Raw genomic sequence first — 27,463 nt, 5'->3', positions numbered from 1 at the left:
AAACAGTCATTTAATTCCACAGTAATTTTATTCCAACCACCATGTCTTTGTGAGATGCAGAGTAGGTGAACGGATGATCTCCGCATGTGGGGTTCCCACCGTGAAGCATAGAGACGGAGGTGTGCGGGTGCTTTGCTGTTGAGACTGTCAGTGATTTTATTTTGAGGTAATGGCACACTTAACCAGCATGGCTACCACAGCATTCTGCAGCGATATCCCATCTGTTTTGGGCTTAGTGGGACTATCATTTGTTTTTCAACAGGACAATGACCCAACACACGTCCAGGCTGTGTAAGGGCTATTTGACAAAGAAGGAGAGTGATGGAGTGCTGCATCAGATGACCTGGCCTCCACAATCACCTGACCTCAATCCAATTGAGATGGTTTGGGATGAATTGGACCACAGAGGTTAGGAAAAGTGGCCAACAGCATTATCAGCATGTGTTGGAACTCCTACAAGACTGTTGGAAAAGCATTCCAGGTGAAGTTGGTTGAGAGAAAGCCAGGAGTGTTGCAAAGCTGTCATCAAGGCAAAAGGTGGCAAGTTTGAAGAATCTAAAATATATTTTGATTTATTTAACACTTTTTTTGGTTACTGATTCCATATGTCTTATTTCATAGTTCATAGTGAAAATAAAGAAAAACCCTTGAATGAGTAGGTGTGTCCAAACTTTTGACTGGTGCTGTACATAAAATCCCCTGGCAACCGCCTCAATGGACATTCCTGCAGTCAGCATGCCAATTGCCCGCTATCTATGAGACATCTGTGCATTGTGTTATGTGACAGAACTGCACATTTTTGTGGCCTTTTATTGTCCCCGGCACAAGGTGCACATGTGTAATGATAATGCTGTTTAATCAGATTCTTGATATGCCACACCTGTCAGGTGGATGGATTATCTTGGCAAAGGATAAATGTTCACTATCAGGGATGTACCACTGCTCCCATTGTGGAAAGAGTTTTAACATGTTAGGAAACATGAAATATCATGAGCGAAATACACACAGGGGAGAAGCCATACCATTGCGTTCAGTGTGGAAGGAGTTTTACGGAGTTAGGGAAGCGGAAAGCTCATGAGCGTATACACACAGGGAGAAAGAAGCCTTACAAATTTCACTTTTCAATCTTAGGCGCTGCCCAGAACGAAGGCACCGTCCACCAGACAGACTGGACTTATAAACAAACACAAACAAAAACGAACTGTTCAAGTTCAAATTAAAAAGATACAAAATAACTACAACAAGTTCTGGGAAGTGTTTCAGTTGTGGTTTGGTTAAAGTCTGATTGGATAAGAGAAGGAATGTTCTGTTAATTACTGATGTCCCCTTTAAGAACGGAGCAGCCTTGGTCATGCACAGTGTTGTTCTATGTTAATCTGGTACTAACTCGTTTTAGTAAATGTGAAGCTCCAGTTCCATTCCTTGTATGCGGAGTCTTTCTTATGATATAAATAAGTATAAGAGACACAACAGTTATTATAGAAACGTTTGCTTATAAAGCTGTTTCCACAGCCATTTCTCGCTTAGACATTTTTTACTGACACAAAAAGACTACTAACAACTTGTCTGTTGGCATTTATAAAAGTGCAGATCCTGTTTCCATCAGCCCGGTCATTACTTTTGAAATGGTTGGATCAATAGCCACCTTCATGATATGGATGAAGCCTGATTTGGAATGTCTGAGTAGTTCTATCTGATGTCATAATACACCCCTCTGATAATCAAGTGATATTTGGAATGTCTGAGTAGTTCTATCTGATGTCATAATACACCCCTCTGATAATCAAGTGATATTTGGAAAATCTGAGTAGTTCTATCTGATGTCATAATACACCCCTCTGATAATCAAGTGATATTTGGAATGTCTGAGTAGTTCTATCTGATGTCATAATACACCCCTCTGATAAACAAGTGATATTTGGAATGTCTGAGTAGTTCTATCTGATGTCATAGTACACCCCTCTGATAATCAAGTAATATTTGGAATGTCTGAGTAGTTCTATCTGATGTCATAATACACCCCTCTGATAGTGGTACATTAGTTTCAATGCCATACAACTCTCCTTCCGTGGTCTCCAACTGCTCTTAAATACAAGTAAAACTAAATGCATGCTCTTCAACCGATCGCTGCCTGCACCTGCTCGCCCGTTCAGCATCATTACTCTGGACGGTTCTAACTTAGAATATGTGGAAAACTACAAATACCCAGGTGTCTGGTTAGACTGTAAACTCTCCTTCCAGACTCACATAAAACATCTCCAATCCAAAGTTAAATCGAGAATTGGCTTCCTATTTCGCAACAAAGCATCCTTCACTCATGCTGCCAAACATACCCTTGTAAAACTGACCATCTTACCGATCCTCGACTTTGGCGATGTCATTTACAAAATAGCCTCCAATACCCTACTCAATAAATTGGATGCAGTCTATCACAGTGCCATCCGTTTTGTCACCAAAGCCCCATATACTACCCACCACTGCGACCTGTACACTCTCGTTGGCTGGTCCTCGCTTCATACTCGTCGCCAAACCCACTGGCTCCAGGTCATCTACAAGACCCTGCTAGGTAAAGTCCCCCCTTATCTCAGCTCGCTGGTCACCATAGCTGCACCCACCCGTAGCACGCGTTCCAGCAGGTATATCTCCCTTGTCACCCCCAAAGCCAATTTCTCCTTTGGCCGCCTCTCCTTCCAGTTCTCTGCTGCCAATGACTGGAAAGAACTACAAAAATCTCTGAAACTGGAAACACTTATCTCCCTCACTAGCTTTAAAGCACCAGCTGTCAGAGCAGCTCACAGATCACTGCACTTGTACATAGCCCATCTATAAATAGCCCAAACCACTACCACTTCCCCTACTGTATTTATTTATTTATTGTGCTCCTTTGCACCCCAGTATTTCTACTTTGCACACTCACCTACTGTCAAATCTACCATTCCAGTGTTTTAATTGCTATATTGTATTTACTTCGCCACCATGGCCTATTTATTGCCTTTACCTCCCTTATCTCACCTCATTTGCTCACATTGAATATAGACTTATTTTTCTACTGTATTATTGACTGTATGTTTGTTTTACTCCATGTGTAACTCTGTGTTGTTATATGTGTCAAACTGCTTTGCTTTATCTTGGCCAGGTCGCAGTTGTAAATGACAACTTGTTCTCAACTTGCCTACCTGGTAAAATAAAGGTGAAATAAAAAATTAAATAAATATCCACCTTCATGATATGGATTAAGCCTGATTTGGAATATCTGAGTAGTTCTATCTGATGTCATAATACACCCCTCGGATAATCAAGTGATATTTGGAATGTCTGAGTAGTTCTATATGATGTCATAATACACTCTGATAGTGATACATTTGCTCCATTGTTTCCATGTCAGTTGGTTTCCCACTCTGATGATTTATATCTAACAGAGGGGCTTTAAATGAATAGTATGGTGACATCTTAGTGGGGCTTGAAATGAATAGGATTATTAATCATAAACTCCTATAGCAACAATACACTGCAGCTTTGACATCAAGAATAGAATGGGCTGATGGGTGGTGGTGCCATTACTGGACATAGTAACATATTAACTTTGTGCTGTTGATGTATTGCCACTAATAATATTATTTCAGAGAGTCTGAAACTCTGCTCCTAACAAGGAGATGAAGTACATCATGTTTCAATCACAGCTTCTGGAACTCTTCAGAACTTGTCTGATGTGCAGCGAAGGTGCCATGGACGGTGATGAAGGCTGTGGGAATGAAAATAGTGTTGTCACTATGGAAGAGGGAGCAGGAAGCAGTCATCTAGTCTCTCAGAAACCCATGTTGAGCCATCAGTGTTGTCACTATGGAAGAGGGAGCAGGCAGCCGTCATCCAGCCTCTCAGAAACCCATGTTGAGCCATCAGTGTTGTCACTATGGAAGAGGGAGCAGGCAGCCGTCATCCAGTCTCTCAGAAACCCATGTTGAGCCATCATTGTTGTCACTATGGAAGAGGGAGCAGGAAGCCGTCATCCAGTCTCTCAAGGACAAAGGTGCAGCACTGGTGTTAGTAGCTGATGACAGAAGTGACAGCCTGGACACACAGCAAAGTTTGACTCGATCAGTGTTGTTGAGCAGAGAATCAACCAGGTTGTCCATGTCGAAAGTTATTCAGGTGTATAAAAAAATGTTTTTCTTCTATTCTGTTATTCAATTAGAAAATGTACTCTGAATGAGAACAAGCACATCTGTGAGCATTATACATTATAACATTGATTGACTAAATGATGACGTTGACAGCTTTGCAATAAAACCAGGATCGGAGTCAATTCCATTTGAATTCCAGTCAATTCAGAAAGTAAACCAAATTCCACATATTTTTCATTGAAAACCATAGAAGAGAATTGGCATTTTCAGTTTACTTCCTGAATGCAGAATGGCAGTGAGATGCCATCCTCCTTCTCACATCCAGCCTGTTCCTGATATTCTGGTCTATATACACCAATGCTGAATGGCAGTGAGCTGCCACCCTCCTTCTCACATCCAGCCTGTTCCTGATATTCTGGTCTATATACACCAATGCTGAATGGCAGTGAGCTGCCACCCTCCTTCTCACATCCAGCCTGTTCCTGATATTCTGGTCTACATACAGCACCACAATCACTTACATTGCATTCGGGAGGTATTCAGACCTCTTGACTTTTTCCACATTCTGTTATGTTACAGCCAAATTCTAAAATTGATTAAATTGGGATGTGTTCCTCTTCAATCTACACACAACACCCCATAATGATAAAGCAAAGACAGGGTTTTAGACATTTTTGCAAATGTATTTTATAATTAAAAACTGAAATATAACATTTACATAAGTATTCAGACCCTTTGAGATCTTTGTTGAAGCACCTTTGGCAGCAATTACAGGCTCGAGTATTCTTGGGTACACCTGTATTTTTCTCACATTCTTCTCTGCCAGGTTGGATGGGGAGCGTCGCTGCACAGCTATTTTCAGGTCTCTCCAGAGACGTTCGATTGGGTTCAAGTCCAGGCTCTGGCTGGGCCACTCAAGGACATTCAGAGACTTGTCCCGAAGCCACTTCTGCGTTGTCTTGTCTGTGTGCTTAGGGTTGTTGTTCTGTTGGAAGGTGAACCTTTGTCCCAGTCTGAGGTCCTAGCTGCTCTGGAGCAGGTTTTCATCAATGATCTCTCTGTATTTTATTTGTATTTATTTATTAATTATCCTTTATTTAACTAGGCAAGTCAGTTAAGAACACATTCTTATTTACAATGACGGCCTACTAAAAGGCAAAAGGCCTCCTACGGCGGCTGGGATTCAAAATAAGAATACATCTGCTCTGTTCATCTTTCCATTCGATCCTGACTAGTCTCCCAGTCCCTGCCGCTGAAAAACAACCCCACAGCATGATGCTGCCACCACAATGCTTCTCCGTATTTGCTCTGTTGTTTACAGGATGATTTGTATCTTATAGAGCGTGGCTTTAAGGGAGTAGTAAGTTCACATCTAGATACAAACGAATGTGAAAAATGAACAGAGCAAATGTGCTTTAACACACAACCTATTCATGGAAGTATTTATTCATCATCCATGCTTCTACACCTGCATTGCTTGCTGTTTGGGGTTTTAGGCTGGGTTTCTGTACAGCACTTTGAGATATCAGCTGATGTATGAAGGGCTATATAAATACATTTGATTTGATATTCATATTAAGCATCTACGTCTGTGTACAGGAAAGTATTATTTGTAAGACGTAAGGGAAAAAACATCAGCTTATTGTTAAATTATTATGACGTTCTTTCCAGTACAAAAAGTGTAGTAACTGTTGTTTCTAAACTGCGTTACCCACTCCAGTCAGCAGATGGCGGATGTGCGTCTTTCAGGTGATGCTTCTTGCGTGACGTATAATTTACTGGACGGAACGCTTCTTCACCAACAACAACGCACCTACTCTTTCATCCATCTTGGTAGCTTGCTTGCCAACATAAAGCTGAAAGATTGACGCTTTAGACCACGTTAATGTAAATTATCTACTCTCAATGTTGTAAACACAATTCTGTAGACGTATTAACTGGTTAACTTGAACCTAATTTGCTTGTTCAATTTGCAAACTTGTTAAAGATTGATGCTGAGCCTACCACTAGGCTAGTCGCTAATGCTAACTAGCTAGCTAACATTACTGACCATGAGTTCACTAAACTACTCATCCCCTGCTAAAGAAGAGGAGGTCTGCTGTACGGAGAAAGAAGCTCTGGCGCTGAACATTGTTGTGGAAGAAGAAGAGGAGGGTATTACAGTGAAAGGAGAGAAAGAACCTTTCAGAATGGAAGAGGAGGCTGTTATAGTGAAGGAAGAAGAGAAAGAACCTTTCAGAATGATAAAGGAGGAAGAGGAGGCTGTTATAGTGAAAGAAGAGGAGGCTATTATAGTGAAGGAAGAAGAGGCTGTTATAGTGAAGGAAGAAGAGGCTATTATAGTGAAGGAAGAAGAGGCTGTTATAGTGAAGGAGGAAGAGGCTGTTATAGTGAAAGAAGAAGAGAAAGAACCTTTCAGAATGAAAAAGGAGGAAGAGGAGGCTATCTCAATAAAGGTGAAGATGGAAGACGTTTTTGGGATGAAAGAGGAGGAGACAGAAAATCTGATAAACACCAGTGAGTATTGTCTTAAAAACTATCTTAAAAGCAGGGGCACAAACTATGCAGTTGTTGTTCTAATGTGGGGTTTTAAAGGGCATTCTAATGAAGTTCTACACTTGAATATGTTTCGAGCAAGGATGCCAACAAACAACACAGTTGTATAGCGGCAGAACAGGATACCGGGTAGGGAGTGGGCTATTTCATAAAGTCTTTCACTCACCACGTTTATTCTGAAAAATGTCTGTCCTCACTCTGGTAGCCTATGGACAAACATTAAGAATAAGCTACATGGTGAGTTGATGCCCTTTTGGCAGCTAGTTAGCTAGGTGAATTGATCATGCTACTTTGTATGCGTTGTTTGTTGGCATCCTTGTCATTTACGAAGTTTTTGGAACAGATTCCTGTTGGAACGTTCCACAAATTATACCCACCCGTTTCCTACTGTTTACATTCTTAAAGGTTCAATCTGCCATTGGTACATTTATTTTGGGGACTTTTAAATTAGATGTATTGAATTCTCCATGTGGTCTATATTAAAGTTCCCCTCATCTAATATAACAGGCTTTTAAAATTCAATATTGGTGCATATTTTCTACTTAAAATATCAAAGGGACACAAAAGGCACCCATTTAGTAGAACGACCCTTTTACATTTGCATCACAAATAATATTTTATAGGCCCTTTTTAGACACATTCATGCCTCTTGTAAGACCCTATGATTGTAATAGACGGTTATAAGTTTACGATCTGTTTGATGTTGTCGTTTACACAGGAGAGAGACATGACTATTGTGGATCCTCTGGGGAGCCTCATCAACATCCTGATGCTGACGAGTCAGAGAAGAGTCTCTCCAGATCAGAACACCAGATGGTACAGCTTGGTCTGGTCTAGCATACAACTTGCTCAATTAGGGTCTCGGCTGGGTTTCTGTAAAGCACTTTATGACAACAGTGGCATCAGCATCCATAATGATATGTGTCTGTGTCCCCTCTTTTTGGTTACAAGGACAACGCTAGCCCTTCCTCCCTCCCGAAGTCCCTGTGTCGTGGCTCTCCCGGTAGCGCCTTACTGCTGGGTATGAAGAGGTTGTCTGTGCTACTGGTGGACTGCAGGAAATCAACGGGGCTGAGTGGAACTGTGAGAGGAGGAGAAGAGAAGAAAGGATCAGATTTGACTCATCAAAGTAAGTGTTGTAGTTTAGTTTGAACAAATAAAATAGATCTGCCCACTGGTATCTGTTACCAGGACAACCAGCAGAGGTCTGTTAGTTGACAGGAAGATAGACTGGTGGATATGGATGTTATGAATATCATAACACTGAAAAAGGATTCTGCCAATGAATAGAGAGAAACCAAGAGACCATATAAAACCTTGATGAAAGTTGGCTTTGGAGAGAAAGTTTCAATGATCTGTTGTAAGGTGCAAATTTGACAAAAACTTTTTCTTAAAACATTATGGATGTTGCATTGCCTGTCCCAGTCAACTCCCCTATCTTTACAAGACTGTAGAACAAGCAAACTAAACTCCAGACACTGTTAATTAATTAACTAATACTGGAGGAAAGCTGTGATCAGGCTGCCCACTCAAGAGAAAGCTTTGAACTGTAACGAGTGCCTGCAACCTTGTTCAGGTTATCAATCAATCAACCTACCAGGGTAGTTACAAACAGTACAGAAATTAAATCATCAACATATTTTGATCATATCTTTACTAATGCTGCAGAAATTTGTTTGAAAGCAGTATCCAAATTCATCGGATGTAGTGATCACAATATAGTAGCCATATCTAGGAAAAGCAAAGTTCCAAAAGGCTGGGCCTAATGTGCTATATAAGAGGTCATACAATTGTTTGTAGTGATTCCTATGTTGTTGATGTTGTTTGGTTATTTTTTTCCACAGTAAATAACTCACGGACACTAGAGAAGCTTTAACCAAGTTTAATTATTCCCAAAGGTTCTGTACATCTGTAATTCAGACATCCCAACATTTGTTCCATCCAGATATATATCTCACTTAAGACACTCCTCCTTCTCTCCAATCCTTACATCTTATGGTTCCACAGGAAGAGAGTAAAGAGGGTAACAGGATACCACACCTTTATCTCCCTGATGACAATCTGTCCTGACCTCAACCCCTCCTTCATCTAATCCACAGATGGCTGTAAAAACTGTTAAATCCACGTGGATTGATGAGGAATTTAAAAATGGTATGATGAAGAGGGAGGCAAAAGAGATGGCAAATAGGTCTGGCTGTATAACTGATTGGCAAACGTATTGCAAATTGAGAAATCATGTGACTAAACTGAATAAAAAGAAGAAACTACACTATGAAACAAAGATAAATGACAGATAAATGACAAGAATGACATGAAGAATGATTGTAAAATGCTTTGGAGCACCTTAAATGACATTTTGGGCAAAGAAATCAACAATGACATGTCACTGGTGTCTGACAACGTGGATGGAAAATGATTGAGGATAATAGCGGCCGATATTGCCACTCCTATTTGCCTTATCTTCAATTTAAGCCTACTAGAAAGTGTGTTCCCTCAGGCTTGGAGGGAAGCTAAAGTCATTCCACTACCCAAGAATAGTAAAGCTCCCTTTACTGGCTTAAATAGCCGACCAATCAACCTGTTACCAACCCTTACATAAAAATAAAAAAAATGTTGTTTGGCCAGATACAATGCTATTTTACAGTAAACAAATATAGACTTTCAGCTTATAGGAAAGTTCATTCAACAAGCACAGCACTTACAAATGACTGATTGGTTGAGAGAAATTGATGATAAAAATATTGTTGGGGCTGTTTTGTTAGACTTCAGTGCGGCTTTTGACAGTATCGATCATAGTCTGCTGCTGAAAAAAACGTATGGCTTTACACCCCCTGCTATATTGTGGATAAAGAGCTTTTTTTTTAAATGTAAACTTTGTTTAACTAGGCAAGTCAGTTAAGAACAAATTATTTTTTCAATGACGGCCTAGGACTGCCTTGTTCAGGGGCAGAACGACAGAGTTTTACCTTGTCAGCTCGGGGATTCGATCCAGCAATGTTTCGGTTACTGGCCTACCGGTCTAACCACTAGGCTACCTGCCGCCCCAGAGCTACCTGTCTAACAGAACACAGTGTTCTTTAATGGAAGCCTGTACAACAAAATCAAGGTAGAATCAGGAATTCCCCATGCCAGCTGTTTGGCACCTTTTTTCAATCTTTACCAACAACATGCTAATGACATTTGAGTAAAGCCAGTGTGTCTATGTATGCGGATGACTCAACACTGTACACGTCAGCTACTACAGCGACTGAAATGACTGCAACACTTAACATAGAGTAATCAATCAATCAATCAAGTTTATTTTATATAGCCCTTCGTACATCAGCTAATGTCTCGAAGTGCTGTACAGAGACCCAGCCTAAAACCCCAAACAGCTAGAATGCAGGTGTAGAAGCACGGTGGCTAGGAAAAACTCCCTAGAAAGGCCAAAACCTAGGAAGAAACCTAGAGAGGAACCAGGCTATGAGGGGTGGCCAGTCCTCTTCTGGCTGTTCCGGGTGGAGATTATAACAGAACTATGCCAAGATGTTCAAAAATGTTCATAAGTGACAAGCATGGTCAAATAATAATCATGAATAATATTCAGTTGGCTTTTCATAGCCGATAGAGCTGCAGTTAGTTTCAGAATGGGTGGCAAGGAATAAGTTAGTCCTAAATATTTCAGATTACCTTAAGTTACATGGCCTACTATGCTAATTCTTTAGCGGTATTGTTAGATGGGGGTAAAGATAAAGATTTTGTTGGGGCGCCAGGCAGGTATTAACCCTAGTTATTAAAGTTAGTTATTACCTATTATAACATTATTATCATAAATATGATTACAACCGAAAGGATGAGAGTAGAATAGATAGAGTAGCGCTTCCAGACACATTCTAAACATGATGGAGTCTTAAAGGAAGACTGTAGCGTCTAATGATGAAACATTATGGAGTCTTAAAGGAGGACTGTAGCATGGAGTCTTAAAGGAGGACTGTAGCATCATGAGGTAGTCACCTGAAATGCATTTCAATTAACATGTGTGCCTTTTTAGAAGTTAAGTTGTGGAATTTCTTTCCTTAAACTTTAATTTGGTTTATTGCACTTGTGAATGCATGGAAGTTAATTATTTTAATAAATAAAAAAATATTTTGCGCTCTGCAATTTCACCGGATGTTGTCGAAACGTTCCGCTAGCGGAACCCCTAGCCATAACAGGTTTTAATGTGTTTGAGCCAATCAGTTGTGTTGTGACAAGGTAGGGGTGGTATACAGAAGATAGCCCTATTGGGTAAAAGACGAAGTTCATATTATGGCAAGAACAGCTCAAATAAGCAAAGAGAAACAACAGTCCATCATTACTTTAAGGACCATCACAGGAATGGGAGACCCAGAGTTACTTCTGATGCATAAGTTCATTAGAGTTACCAGCCTTAGAAATTGCAGCCCAAATAAATGCTTCACAAAGTTCAAGTTCTTTGTATCTTGTGCTTTGTATTTTCGACGTAAAAACAAGTTTTGGACTTCCACACAAAAGTACTTCTTTAGTTATTTTATGTTCAAGGAAGTGTGTAGGTCACATTCTGTATCATACAGCTATGAAGTTATATATTTAGAACCACCTGCTCGATTGGAATCTAGCGACGTCTGTGTCTTCAGTGTCCTAGAACTGTCTAGTTTGTGTTCTGACTTGTAAAACAAGATGAATAAATAAGTAATGTAAACATAGCAGTAATTGCCAGGAAGCTCTACATTTGTTTTAAAATCACACTATAATTGTTAAAACTGGCCTCAGGTTATTGAGAGATCTAATTTAGGATTTACCCTCGTAGCAAGGTTGTTTTATCATGTGGAGGTTTCATTCGGGTCTCTATTTAAAGATAACACAGTGTCTTTGGCAGGAGAAAGACCAGACTCAGAGGAACCAGAGCCAGGGACGTCCAAACCAGCAAGACGATACCAGTGCTCCCACTGTAGAAAGGGTTGTAACCGTTTATGGGACCTGAAACAACATGAGAAAATACACACAAGGGATAAGCCTTACCACTGCTCCCAGTGTGGAAAGAGTTTTAAGCTTTTAGGAACCCTTAAAGCTCATGAGAGAATACACACAGGGGATAAAATACACACAAGGGAGAAGCCTTACCACTGCTCCCAGAGTGGAAAGAGTTTTAACCAGAAAGCACACCTGAAAGCCCATGAGAGAATACACACAGGGGAGAAGCCTTACCACTGCTCCCAGTGTGGAAAGTGTTTCAACCAGTCAGGGGAGCTGAAACAACATGAGAGAATACACACAGGGGAGAAGCCTTACCACTGCTCCCAGTGTGGAAAGTGTTTCAAACAGCCAGGGCATCTGAAACGGCATGAGATAATACACACAGGGGAGAAGCCTTACCACTGCTCCCAGTGTGGAAAGTGGTTCAGCCAGTCATGGGAGCTGAAACGGCACGAGAGAATACACACAGGGGAGAAGCCTTACCACTGCTCCCAGTGTGGACAGTGTTTCAAGCAGTCAAGGGAGCTGAAACAACATGAGAGAATACACACAGGGGATAAGCCTTACCACTCCTCCCAGGGTTCAAAGCTTTTGCCCATTTAGGAAGCCTGAAAGAACACATTAGACTGCACACAGAGCGGAGAATGCTTACAGAAGCCCAGACTGTGGGAAAACATATTACTCATAACAGTCACCTAAATGTCATTAGAGAATCCACACAGGAGAGAGAAATTACTTCTCTTAGCGTGTATATTGTAATTTCACATCACATTGACTTAAAATTCCTCAGAGAACATACACAGCTCCTGTTGTCTTATTGTTGACTGATAATGTGTTTACCTGTTTTCACCATATGAAATTGTTTCTTCCAATTATTGATAATACCTGTTAAGAAGCTGATTGTTAGAACTGTTAAGGAATTAAAAAACTGTATGGTCATTGGCAAAAATAGAAAAGAGTAGAGGGCCTGGAAAGAGTTTTAACCAGAAAGGACACCCAATCCAATACACACAGGGGTGAAGCCTTACCACTGCTCCCAGTGTGGAAAGGGTTGTAACCAGTTAAGGGACCTGAAAACACATGAGAGAATACACATAGGGGAGATGTCCTACCATTGCTCCCAGTTTGGAAAGCGGTTTACAATATTAGGGACTCTGAGAATACATGAGAGAATACATACAGGAGAAAAGCTGTACCACTGTTACCAGTGTGGAAAGAGTTTTTCCAACTTATGTCAACTGAAAACACATAAGCGAATACACACAGTCGAGAAGCCTTACCACTGCTCCCAGTGTTCAATGCATTTTAACAAATTAGGAAGCCTTAAATAACACACAAGACTGCACACAGAGGAGAAGGCTTACAAAATGCTCAGAATGGGAAAACATATTACTCATCACAGTCACTTAAACATCATGAGAGAATCCACACAGAAGAGAAGAATTACTTGTATATTGATATTTCACATCACATTGACTTAAAATTCATCAGAGAACATACACAGTGCTCCCATTGTCTTATATTGTTGACTGATAATGTGTTTACTTGTTTTTACCATATGAAATTAAATGGTACAAGGTATACTCAAACATATATTTGTTTGTTTTTATTAGAAAACATGAATTTAATATGGAGTATGTCAGTTTGAATATAAAGAAGATCAGGTTCCTTGTTTTAAATGGTCCTTTTTTAAAACTCTTTGTGTGTTTATCTGGGTGCGTCATTCCTTCAGCACTACAGATAATCAATTTATATTTGGATGTGATGCATTTGCTCCATTGTTGACATTTATATTGTTGGCCCACTGATGATTTAATGACATGAAAATGTTCAGACTCTGTAATGGAAAACGTTAATTGTATGTGTCCACATAACTGAGTATGTGACTAACCTTGTGAAACTGTCCTATTATAATCTCCTGTTCCTGGGAGTATCATTCTGTGTTGCAAACCAGCTGCACCTGTGTCCTTGTATGAATAAAGTCCCTCCCAGGAACAGGAAACTATAAAGATATGTGCTCATCACCCAATGCTTCAGAATTCAGAGTGTCTACACTGCGCTGTGTAACTCTGTTATTCTCTCTGAGCTCAGAAATAAATAATCTTGGTTTGACTTGGACTCCAGCAGATCCTTATTTTATAATATCCACCACAATTCTCCCACGGATTGCTGTTTATCATTGTCTCAATGAAGAGTTCTTTGTTTTACTTTCCTGGGGGCATTTACAAGCCTCCCACTGGTTGAATAAACGTTGTTACCCGAATGATGAGATGATTATTTTATTTGTCAAATGGCAACCAACCATCAATCATCATGTCACCAATATAAGACCATCAACATGTATTGGAATGGAGCATCAAGCTCATCACATGCTCTTTCACCACCCTGTAAAGTTCATAACTTATTTCATCTGTAGCCTAATAAACTACATGGGTTCCCAAGTCGTAGTGGGAGGACCACACAACATATCATCATGTGACTCCAGGTTAACTAAGATGTGATTGTTATTATATAAATATTTGAGCATTAAGGAGTTTCCACAGCCATTTCTCGCTTAGACATTTTTACTGACACAAATATACAAACAAATTGTCAAACGAAGTAACAAATCGTCTGTCGGCATTTATAAAAGTGTAAAGGCATATCCTGTTTCCATCAGCCCAGTCATTACTTTTGAAATGGTTGGATCAATATCCACCTTCATGATATGGATGAAGCCTGATTTGGAATATCTGAGTAGTTCTATCTGATGTCATAATACACCCCTCTGATAATCAAGTGATATTTGGAATGTCTGAGTAGTTCTATATGATGTCATAATACACTCCTCTGATAATCAAGTGATATTTGGAATGTCTGAGTAGTTCTATATGATGTCATAATACACCTCTCTGATAATCAAGTGATATTTGGAATGTCTGAGTAGTTCTATCTGATGTCATAATACACCCCTCTGATAATCAAGTGATATTTGGAATGTCTGAGTAGTTTTATATGATGTCATAATACACCCCTCTGATAATCAAGTGATATTTGGAATGTCTGAGTAGTTCTATATGATGTCATAATACACCCCTCTGATAGTGATACATTTGCTCCATTGTTTCCATGTCAGTTGGTTTCCCACTCTGATGATTTATATCTGACAGAGGGGCTATAAAGGAATAGTATGGTGACATCTTAGCGGGGCTTTAAATAAATAGGATTATTCATTAATTTAATACTCCTATACCAACAATACACTGCAGCTTTGACATCAAGAAGAGAATGGGCTGATGGGTGGTGGTGCTACTATATAGGTAAGGCTGTCCAATATGAATGTTCAATACACACACTAGGTTGATCAGTAGCCAGTTAGCTAGCTGCTACAGTCCAATATGAATGTTCAATACACACAATAGGTTGATCAGTAGTCAGTTAGCTAGCTGCTACAGTCCAATATGAATGTTCAATACACACAATAGGTTGATCAGTAGCCAGATAGCTAGCTGCTACAGTCCAATATGAATGTTCAATACACACAATAGGTTGGTTATGGAGGTGATGTACCACATTCAAAGTCCTGCAATAAGAGCTAAGATGCTAATATTTGTGTAAACTATACATAGTTGTGTTCTGTGGTTGTCAGTGAGTTGGCTGATATCCCATTTAATGAGGTCACTCCACAGTTAAGGCTGTACAGTGACTATACAAAGTCTACACTCTACACTTTGTGTTAGTAGCTGATGACAGAAGTGACAGCCTGGACACACATCAAAGTTTGACACCGTCAGTGTTGTTGAGCAGAGAATCAACCAGATTGATTCACAGTCAGTGTTGTTGAGCAGAGAATCAACCAGATTGATTCACAGTCAGTGTTGTCGAGCAGAGAATCAACCAGATTGATTCACAGTCAGTGTTGTTGAGCAGAGAATCAACCAGATTGATTCACAGTCAGTGTTGTTGAGCAGAGAATCAACCAGATTCATTCACAGTCAGTGTTGTTGAGCAGAGAATCAACCAGATTGATTCACAGTCAGTGTTGTTGAGCAGAGAATCAACCAGATTGATTCACAGTCAGTGTTGTTGAGCAGAGAATCAACCAGATTGTCCATGTTGAAGATACTCAGGTGCATAATACATTTTATTTGTTTAATTCTGTTTTATTCAATTAGAAAATGTACTCTGATTGCAAATTGAGAAATCATGAAGTTTTTCTTCTATTCTGTTATTCAATTAGAAAATGTAGTCTGAATGAGAACAAGCACATCTGTGAGCGTTATGCATTATAACATCGATTGACTAAATGATGACGTTGACAGCTTTGTAGTAAAACCAGGGTTGGAGTCAATTCCAGTCATTTCAGGAAGTTAACCAAATTCCAATTCAACATATTCCTCATTGAAAACCATAGAAGAGAATTGGCATTTTCAGTTTACTTCCTGAATGCTGAATGGCAGTGAGATGCCATCCTCCTTCTCACATCCAGCCTGTTCCTGATATTCTGGTCTACATACACCACCACAATCACTTACATTCGGGAGGTATTCAGACCTTGACTTTTTCCACATGTTGTTACGTTACAGCCTTGTTCTCAAATTGATTAAATTGGGATGTTTTCCTCTTCAATCTACACACAATACTCCATAATGTTAAAGCAAAGACAGGGTTTTAGACATTATGGCAAATGTATTTTATAATTAAAAACTGAAATATAACATTTACATAAGTATTCAGACCCTTTACTCAGTACTTTGTTGAAGCACCTTTGGCAGCAATTACAGCCTAGAGTATTCTTGGGTACACCTGTATTTTTCTCACATTCTTCTCTACTCTCCTCTCAAGCTCTGTCAGGTTGGATGGGGAGCGTCGCTGCACAGCTATTTTCAGGTCTCTCCAGAGACGTTCGATCGGGTTCAAGTCCAGGCTCTGGCTGGGCCACTCAGGGACATTCAGAGACTTGTCCCGAAGCCCCTTCTGCGTTGTCTTGGCTGTGTGCTTAGGGTTGTTGTTCTGTTGGAAGGTGAACCTTTGTCCCAGTCTGAGGTCCTGAGTGCTCTGGAGCAGGTTTTCATCAATGATCTCTCTGTATTTTATTTTTATTTATTTATTATTTATCCTTTATTTAACTAGGCAAGTCAGTTAAGAACAAATTCTTATTTACAATGACGGCCTATTAAAAGGCAAAAGGCCTCCTACGGCGGCTGGGATTCAAAATAAGAATACATCTGCTCTGTTCATCTTTCCATTCGATCCTGACTAGTCTCCCAGTCCCTGCCGCTGAAAAACAACCCCACAGCATGATGCTGCCACCACAATGCTTCACCGTATTTGCTCTGTTGTTTACAGGATGATTTGTATCTTATAGAGCGTGGCTTTAAGGGAGTAGTATGGTCACATCTAGATAAAAACGAATGTGAAAAATGAACAGAGCAAATGTGCTTTAACACACAACCTATTCATGGAAGTATTTATTCATCATCCCTGCTTCTACACCTGCATTGCTTGCTGTTTGGGGTTTTAGGCTGGGTTTCTGTACAGCACTTTGAGATATCAGCTGGTGTACGAAGGGCTATATAAATACATTTTATTTTATTTGATATTCATATTCAGCATCTACGTCTGTCTACAGGAAAGTATTATTTGTAAGACGTAAGAGAAAAAACATCAGCTTATTGTTAAATTATTATGACGTTCTTTCCAGTACAAAAAGTGTAGTAACTTGTTTCCAAACTGCGTTACCCACTCCAGCCAGCAGATGGCGGATGTGCGTCTTTCAGTTGATGCTTCTTGCGTGACGTATAATTTACTGGACGGGACGCTTCTTCACCAACAACAACGCGTCTACTCTTTCATCCATCTCGGTAGCTTGCTAGCCAACATAAAACTGAAAGATTGACGCTTTAGACCACGTTAATGTAAATTATCTAATCTCAATGTTGTAAACACAATTCTGTTGACGTATTAACTGGTTAACTTTAACGTAATTTGCTTGTTCAATTTGCAAACTTGTTAAAGATTGATGCTGAGCCTAGCACTAGGCTAGTCGCTAATGCTAACTCGCTAGCTAACATCCCTGACCATGAGCTCATTAAACTACTCATCCCCTGTTAAAGAAGAGGAGGTCTGCTGTACGGAGAAAGAAGCTCTGGCGCTGAACAATGTCGTGGAAGAAGAAGAGGAGGGTATTACAGTGAAAGAAGAGAAAGAACCTTTAATAATGAAAAAGGAGGAAGAAGAGGTTGTTATAGTGAAGGAAGAAGAGGCTGTTATAGTGAAAGAAGAAGAGGCTTTTATAGTGAAGGAAGAAGAGAAAGAACCTTTCAGGATGAAAAAGGAGGAAGAGGAGGCTATCTCAATAAAGGTGAAGATGGAAGACGTTTTTGGAGTGAAAGAGGAGGAGACAGATTATCTCATTATCACCAGTGAGTACTGTCTTAAAAGCAGGGGCACAAACTCTGCAGTTGTTGAACTGTGGGGCATTCTACTGAAGTTCTACACTTGAATATGTTTTGAGCAAGGATGCCAACAAACAACGCATACACAGTTGTATAGCGGCAGAACAGGATACCGGGTAGGGAGTGGGCTATTTCATTAGATTTTTCACTTACCACGTTTATTCTGAAAAATGTCTGTCCTCTCTCTCTTATTAAGAATAAGCTACATGGTGAGTTGATGCCCTTTTGGCAGCTAGTTAGCTAGGTGAATTGATCATGCTACTTTGTATGCGTTGTTTGTTGGCATCCTTGTCATTTACGAAGTTTTTGGAATAGATTCGTGTTTGAACGTTCCACAAATTATACCCACCCATTTCCTACTGTATACATTCTTAAAGGTTCAATCTGCCATTGGTACATTTATTTTGGGGACTTTTAAATTAGATTTATCGAATTCTCCATGTGGTCTACATTAAAGTTCCCCTCATCTAATATAACAGTTTTTGGTGCAATATTGGCGCATAATTTCTACTTAAAATATCAAAGGGACACAAAAGGCACCCATTTAGTAGAACGACCCTTTCACATTTGCATCACAAATAATATTTTATAGGCCCTTTTTAGACACATTCATGCCTCTTGTAAGACCCTATGATTGTAATAGACGGTTATAAGTTCACCATCTGTTTGATGTTCTCGTTAACACAGGACAGAGACATGACTATTGTGGATCCTCTGGGGAGCCTCAACAACCTCCTGATGCTGACGAGTCAGAGAAGAGTCTCTCCAGAACAGAACACCAGATGGTACAGCTTGCTCTATCTGGGTCTGGGCTGGGTTTCTGTAAAGCACTTTATGACAACAGTGACAACAGTGACATCAGCATCCATAATGATATATGTCTGTGTCCCCTCTTTATGGTTACCAGGACAACGCTAGCCCTTCCTCCCTCCTGGAGTCCCCGTGTCATGCCTCTCCCGGTAGCACCTTACTGCTGGGTATGAAGAGGTTGTCTGTGCTGCTGGTGGACTGCAGGAAAACAACGGGGCTGAGTGGAACTGTGAGAGGAGGAGAAGAGAAGAAAGGATCAGATTTGACTCATCAAAGTAAGTGCTGTAATTTAGTTTGAACAAATACAATAGATCTGCCCACTGGTATCTGTTACCAGGACAACCAGCAGAGTTCTGTTAGTTGACATCAAGGTAGACTGAGATAAACCAATAGACCATATACAACCTTAATGAAAGTTAGCTTTAGAGAGACATTTTCAAGATGATCTGATGTAAGGTGCATGTTTTACAAAACCTTTTCCTTAAAACATTATGGATGTTACATTGCCTGTCCCAGTCAACCCCCCCCCCCCCCCCCCTATCTTTACAAGACTGTAGAACAGACAAACAAAACTCAAGACACTTCAATTTGGCCTGTTTTAATTAATTAACTAATACTGGAGGAAAGCTGTGATCAGGCTGCCCACTCAAGAGAAAGCTTCAAACTGTAACCAGTGCCGTCAACCTTGTTCAGGTTATCAGTCAACCTACCAGGGTAGTTACAAACAGTAGAGGAATGAAATCATCATGTTTTGGTCATATCTTTACTAATGCTGCAGAAATGTGTTTGAAAGCAGTATCCAGATCGATCAGATGTAGTGATCACAATATAGTAGCCATGTCTAGGAAAACCACAGTTCCAAAGGCTGGGCCTAATATTGTGTAAAAGAGGTCATACAATAAGTTTTGTAGTGATTCCTATGTTGTTGATGTAAATAATATTTGTTGGTCCGTGGTGTGTAATGATGAGCAACCAGATGCTGCCCTTGACACATTTAGGAAATTGCTTATCCCAGTTACTAATAAGCATGCACCTGTTAAGAAAATGACTAAAAACTGTTAAATCCACGTGGATTGATGAGAATTTTAAAAATGTTATGGTGAAGAGGGAGGAGGCAAGAGATGGCAAATAGGTCTGGCTGTACAACTGATTGGCAAACCTATTGCAAATTGAGAAATCATGTGACTAAACTGAATAAAAAGAAGAACGAACTACACTATGAAACAAAGATAAATGACAAAGAATGATTGTAAAAAGCAGCTCCATCATTCATTGAATCAGACGGCTCATTCATCACAAAACCCACTGATATTGCCAACTACTTGAACTATTTTTTCATTGGCAAGATTAGCAAACTTAGAATTGACATGCCAGCATCAAACACTGATAGTACACATCCAAGTATATCTAACCAAATTATGAAAGACAAGCATTGTAATTTTGAGTCTGTGAAGTAAGTGTGGAAGAGGTGAAACAATTATTGTTGTCTGTCAACAATGACAAGTCACCGGGGTCTGACAACGTGGAAAAGGATTGAGGATAATAGTGGACGAACCAAAAGTAATTCCGCTACCTCAGAATAATAAAGCCCCCTTTACTGGCTGAACTAGCTGACCAATCAGCCTGTTACCAACCCTTGAATTTAAAAATAAAATGTGTGTTTGATCAGATACAGTTTTTTACTTGTTTTACAGTAAACAAATTGAGATTTTCAGTACTTACACAAATAACTGATTGGCTGAGAGAAATTGATGATAAAAAGATTGGGGGGGGGGCTGTTTTGTCAGACTTCAGTGTGGCTTTTGACATTATTGATCATTTGAGTAAAGCCAGTGTGTCTATGTATGCGGATGACTCAACACTACACGTCAGCTACCACAGCGACTGAAATGACTGCAACACTTAACAAAGAGCTGCAGTTAGTTTCAGAATGGGTGGCAAGGAATAGGTTAGTCCTAAATATTTCTGATTACCTTAAGTTACATGGCCAACTATGCTAATTCTGTAGCAGTATTGTTAGAGGGGGGTAAATATAAAGAGAACTGTAGCATCTAATGAGTCTTAGAGGAGGACTGTAGCATCTAATGATGAAACATTATGGAGTCTTAAAGGAGGACTGTAGCATCTAATGATGAAACATTATGGGGTCTTAAAGGAGGACTGTAGCTTCTAATGATGAAACAATATGGAGTCTTAAAGGAGGGTTTTTCCTACTTGACCCCGTGGGGATTCGAACCGGAGACCTATCGGTTACTGGCCCAACATTCTTAACCGCTAGTCTACAAATGTTCCAACTTCAATTCATTATTTCTCAATGATGCTTTAAAGGAGAAGTTTACCCAACATCCAGAAACTCTTAAGTGATTCCATACATTGAAACTAGTCCAGTGGAGTTTGTCCTCTCCCTCTGTCTCTCCCTGTAGTGTTGTACTGAAACAGCTGCAAAAATGGGACTTGTGACGTTGCTGGATGCGCCCGTCGCTTTTCTGCTTTACCAGTTAATTCATGATTCAGAAATCCGCAGTGTGTGGACAAATTTGTTGCTTTATTAAAGCTATAGGCCTTTGGCTTTGAATTGTTTGTTTATATCTGAGAAAAAAACACTTTTCAACCCATATGATCTATTACATCATAAAACACTACTCAACCCATATGATCTATTACATCATAAAACACTACTCAACCCATATGATCTATTACATCATAAAACACTACTCAACCCATATGATCTATTACATCATAAAACACTACTCAACCCATATGATCTATTACATCATAAAACACTACTCAACCCATATGATCTATTACATCATAAAACACTACTCAACCCATATGATCTATTACATCATAAAACACTACTCAACCCATATGATCTATTACATCATAAAACACTACTCAACTCATGTGATCTATTACATCATAAAACACTCTTCAACCCATATGATCTATTACATCATAAAACACTACTCAACCCATATGATCTATTACATCATAAGTCTAATAAAACACCTTTACAAATATGATGTCATAGTGAATTCATGACATGTGAATGAACAAGCCTTTTCATACTGTATAATATGGCTGTATATATAGACTGAACAAAATATAAACGCAACATTCAACGATTCACAGTTCATATAAGGAAATTAATCAATGTCAATGAATTCATTAGACCGTATAAGGAAATCAGTCACTGTAAATAAATGAATTAGGCCCTGATCTATGGACTTGACATGACTGGGCAGGGGCGCAGACTTGACATGACTGGGAGGGCATAGGCCCACCCACTGGGGAGCCAGGCAATTCCGAAGGAGTTTTTCCCCACAAAAGGGCTTTATTACAGAGAGACGTTCTATTCAGTTTTATCCAGTGTCCGGGTGGCTGTGGAAGTTTTGGTTATTCGTGGTCTGCGTTTGTGAGGTCGGTTGGACAAACTGCCAAATTCTCTAAAACGACGTTGGAGGCAGCTTATGGTAGAGGAATTTACAGTACCAGTCAAAAGTTTGGGGACACCTACTCATTCCAGGGTTTTGCTTTATTTTTTACTATGTTCTACTGTGTAGAATAATAGTGAAGACATCAACTATGAAATAACACATCATGTAGTAACCAAAAATTGTTAAACAAATCAAAATATACTATATATATATATTTGAGATTCTTCAAAGTAGCCACCTTTGCCTTGATGACAGCTTTGCACACTATAGGCATTCTCTCAACCAGCTTCATGTGGTAATCACCTGGAATGCATTTAAATTAACATCTGTGCCTTGTTAAGTTAATTTTGGGATTTTATTTTCTTCTTAATGCGTTGGAGCCAATCAGTTGTGTTGTGACGAGTTAGGGGTGGTATACAGAAGATAGCCCTATTTGGTAATAGACCAAGTCCATATTATGGCAAGAACAGCTCAAATAAGCAAAGAGAAACAACTGTCCTTTAAGACATAAAGGTCAGTCAATCAGGAAAATGTAATGAACTTTGAAAGTTTCTTCAAGTGCAGTCGCAAAAACCATCAAGTGCTTTAATGAAACGGGCTCTCATGACGACCGCCACAGGAATGGAAGACCCAGAGTTACTTCTACTGCAGAGGATAAGTTCATTAGAGTTACCAGCCTCAGAAATTGCAGCCCAAATAAATGCTTCACAGAGTTCAATTAAGAGACACATCTCAACATCAACTGTTCAGAGGAGACTGTGTGAATCAGGCCTTCATGGTCGAATTGCTGCAAAGAAACCACTACTAAAGGACACCAATAATAAGAAGAGACTTGCTTTAGCCAAGCAACACGATCAATGGAGATTAGACTTGTGGAAATCTGTCTTTCGGTCTGATGAGTCCAAATTTGAGATTTTTGGTTCCAAGTGCCATGTCTTTGTGAGACGCAGAGTAGGTGAACGGAAGATCTCTGCATGTGTGGTTCCCACCGTGAAGCATGGAGGAGGAGATTTGATGGTGTGTGGGTGCTTTGCTGGTGACACTGTCAGTGATTTTATTTAGAATTCAAGGCACACTTAACCAGGTTGGCTACCACAGTATTCTGCAGCGATACGCAATCCCATCTGGTTTGGGCTTAGTGGGACTATCATTTGTTTTTCAACAGGATAATGACCCAACACACCTCCAGGTAGTGTAAGGGCTATTTGACCAAGGAGAGTGCTGCATTAGATGACCTGGCCTCCACATTCCCCCGACCTCAACCAAATTGAGATGGTTTGGGATGGAGTTGGACCGCAGAGTGAAGGAAAAGCAGCCAACAAGTGCTCAGCATATGTGGGAACTCCTTCAAGACTGTTGGAAAAGCATTCCAGGTGAAGCTGGTTGAGAGGATGCCAAGAGTGTGCAAAGCTGTCATCACAGCAAAGTGTGGCTACTGTGAAGAATCTAAAATATTTAGATTTGTTTAACACTTCTTTTGGTTACTATATGATTCCATGTGTTTTTTAATAATTTTGATGTCTTCACTATTATTCTACAAGGTAGAAAATAGTAAAAATTAAGAAAAACCCTTGAATGAGTAGGTGAGTCCAAACTTTTGACTGGTACTGTACATTACATTCCCTGGCACCAGCTCCAGTGGACATTCCTGCAGTCAGCATGCCAGTTGCACGCTCCCTCTGAGACATCTGTGGCATTGTCTTGTGTGACAAAACTGCACATTTTAGTGTGGCTTTTATTGTCCCAAGCACAAAGTGCACCTGTGTAATGATAATGCTGTTTAATCAGCTTCTTGATATGCCACATCTGTCAGGTGGATGGATTATTTTGGCAAAGAATAAATGTTCACTAACAGGGAGAAACAGACAGAAACAACTTTGTGCACAAAATTCTGCAATCTTTTATTTCAGCTCATGAAACATGGGACCAACACTTTACATGTTGCGTTTATATTTTTGTTCAGTGTAGTTGCTATATAATATAGTTACTATCGGTTTTAGGAACATATGATGATGTCATATGGAATTCATGACATGTGAATGAACAAGCCTTTTCATATTTTGTAAAATGGCTATATAGTTTTAGGAACATATGATGTCATAGGTTATTCATCACATGTGAATGAACAAGCCTTTTCATATTTTGTAAAATGGCTATATAGTTTTAGGAACATCTCTCCAAAATATTTCACCAGATTTTTTTACTCTACCCGAAATGTCAGAACATCAGCGATTTGTCAAAATGTAGAAAATTTGTGAACATCTAAATAAATTGGGCCATTTAAAGAGCATGTGTCGAACCCTTTCGACAATGGGGAGATGTTTTTGATGTGCTTTGTGTCTTCGACGTAAAAACAAATTTTGGACTTCCACAGAAATTTTACTTCTTTACTTATTTTAGGTTTAAAGAAGTGTGTAGGTCATGTTCTGTATCATACAGCTATGAAAGTTGTATATATATATATATATATATATATATATATATATATATATATATATATATATATATATATTGATTGAACCAGCTGCTCGATTGGAATACAGATGTCTGTGTCTTCAGTGTCCTAGAACTGTCTAGTTTTTTTGTTGTCTGACTTCTAAAACAGAATGAATAAAATAAGTATGTAAACATATTATCAGTAATTACCAGGAAGCTCTACAACATAATTTGTTTTAAAATCACACCAAGATTAAAACTGGCCTCAGATTATTGAGGGATCTGATTAGGATTTACCCTCGTAGCAAGGCCGTTTTATCATGTGGAGGTTTCATTCAGGTCTCTATTTAAATAAACACTCTGTCTTTGGCAGGAGAAAAACCAGACTCAGAGGAACCAGGGACGTCCAAACCAGCAAGACGACACCAGTGCTCCCACTGTGGAAAGAGTTTTAACCACTTACGTAACCTGAAAACACATGAGAGAATACACACACAGGTAAAGCCTTACCACTGCTCTCAGTGTGGAACGGGCTGTAACCGGTTAAGGGACCTGAAACAACATGAGAGAATACACACAGGGGAGAAGCCTTACCACTGCTCCCAGTGTGGAAAGAGTTTTACTCAGTTATGTAACCTGAAAACACATGAGCGTATACACACAGGGGAGAAGCATTACCACTGCTCCCAGTGTGGAAAGAGTTATACAACATTTGGGAGCCTGACAATACATGAGAGAATACATACAGGAGAAAAGCTGTACCACTGCTGTCAGTGTGGAAAGAGTTTTAACCAGAAAGGATACCTGAAACAACATGCTAGAATACACACAGGGGAGAAGCCTTACCACTGCTCCCAGTGTGGAAAGAGTTTTAACCAGAAAGCCCACCTGAACCAACATGAGAGAATACACACAGGAGAGAAGTCTTACCACTGCTCCAAGTTTGGGATGGGTTTTAACCAGTTAAGTGACCTGAAACGACACGAGAGAATACATACAGGGGAGAAGCCTCACCACTGTTCCCAGTGTGAAAAGAGTTTTACAATGTTGGGGAGCCTGAAAATACACGAGAGAATGCATACAGGGGAAAAGCCATACCACTGCTCCCAGTGTGGAAAGGGTTTTACTACATTAGGGACCTTGAAAATACATGAGAGAATGCATACAGGAGAAAAGCCATACCACTGCTCCCTTTGTGGAAAGAGTTTTACCCACTTAAGTAACCTGAAAACACACGAGAGAATACACACAGGGGAGAAGCCTTACCACTGCTCCCAGTGTGGAAAGAGTTTTACCCACTTGTGTAACCTGAAAACGCATGGGCGAATACATACAGGGGAGAAGCCTTACCACTGCTCCCAGTGTGAAAAGAGTTTTACAGAGTTAGGTAACATGAGAAGACATGAGATAAAACACAGAGGAGATAAAGATGTAGGCTGCTGAACATTAAGACATAGGACAAATATAGGCCTCTGAACAGTGAGAAATGGTACAGGTGCAGGTCCAATACATGGTGGGTCAGTATAGGCCTCTGAACAGTGAGAAATAGTACAGGTGCAGGTCCAATACATGGTGGGTCAGTAGTCCTCAGAGACTGAATGTAGCTTGACTTTCCAGTGTTTTCCCTACTGCATGTATTAAAGTGGATTGTGTTTGTGTGTTTCACAAAATGAATTTCCATGTAAATGGACAAAGTATATCATATTTTGTATATCGTACTTTGATCTCAATTTGAGAGAAAAAATATCCAGTTAGAGCAGGGTTTCCCAACTCAGTCCTTGGGGGAAGGTCAGCTTTAATATTGAACATAGAATGGAGATTCCATCAATGTAATTGTCTGCATCATGGGTAAATATACATATATACTGTTATCTCAGAATGATGTTGGGGATAATTAAGGAGTGGTCCTATAATGTAAACTCTTTACATGTATAACTTCAAGTTAAACAATAATTTTCACTCATGACAACTGGTTTCAATTACATTTTCATCAAACTAACAAGCAAATACTTTCTGAATTTATTGTTACAAATCAACTTGCAAGGTTTCTAGCCAACTAGCCTGCTAACATTAGCCTTACCAGCCTATGTATAATGTACACTACCATTCAAAACTTTTAGAACACCTCAGTTTTTCCAGTTTGTATTGAAATTCATACAGTTGAATGTCTTAATGTACTCTGAAATTAAAGCATCGAAACAAATAAACAATTGGAGACAACAAAAAAAAATGGTGGAGTTGTTTTATTTATCAAAATGTAATCAAACATTTTTTGACTCCTCAAAGTAGCCACCTTTTTGCAGACATAACAGCCGAACAAACTCGTGGCATTCTTTCTACAATGGAAATCTAATTATTGTTTGGAATGTTCTTCCCAACACTGTTACAGAAATTCCCACATGTGTTACATGGGTTTCTTTGCTTTCAACCTTCTGCTCAGTTCATCCCAAACCAGCACCATGGGGGTTTAAGGATGGAGACTGTGCTGGCCATTCCATGATTTGAAGACTATCGGCTTGTTCTTTTCTTCTAAGGTAGTTCTGACATAGCCTGGAGGTATGTTTTGGGCCATTATCTTGCTCTAGGATGAACCCCATCGCCTGGAGGTATGTTTCGGGCCATTATCTTGCTGTAGTATATATATACACACAGTTGAAGTTGGAAGTTTACATACACTTAGGTTGGAGTCATT

The 27,463-nt window shown here is 39.6% G+C and overlaps 1 protein-coding gene across 1 annotated transcript; it reads left to right on the top strand.

Moving 5' to 3' along the window:
- The first annotated feature begins 5,253 nt into the window (after nt 1–5,253).
- Nucleotides 5,254–27,018, top strand: LOC129848544 (zinc finger protein 271-like). The gene is made up of 9 exons (XM_055915711.1): nt 5,254–6,638; nt 7,396–7,493; nt 7,629–7,806; nt 11,554–12,244; nt 15,280–15,307; nt 17,698–18,055; nt 18,776–18,873; nt 18,996–19,173; nt 25,145–27,018. The coding sequence occupies exons 1-9, from the start codon at nt 6,173–6,175 to the stop codon at nt 26,212–26,214; spliced, it is 3,165 nt and encodes a 1,054-aa protein (XP_055771686.1). The 5' UTR covers nt 5,254–6,172; the 3' UTR covers nt 26,215–27,018.
- The last annotated feature ends 445 nt before the right edge of the window (nt 27,019–27,463 follow it).

Source organism: Salvelinus fontinalis, unplaced genomic scaffold, assembly GCF_029448725.1.
Source record: "Salvelinus fontinalis isolate EN_2023a unplaced genomic scaffold, ASM2944872v1 scaffold_1051, whole genome shotgun sequence".
Classification (NCBI taxonomy): Eukaryota; Metazoa; Chordata; class Actinopteri; order Salmoniformes; family Salmonidae; genus Salvelinus; species Salvelinus fontinalis.
This window is presented reverse-complemented; position numbering and strand designations above follow the sequence as displayed.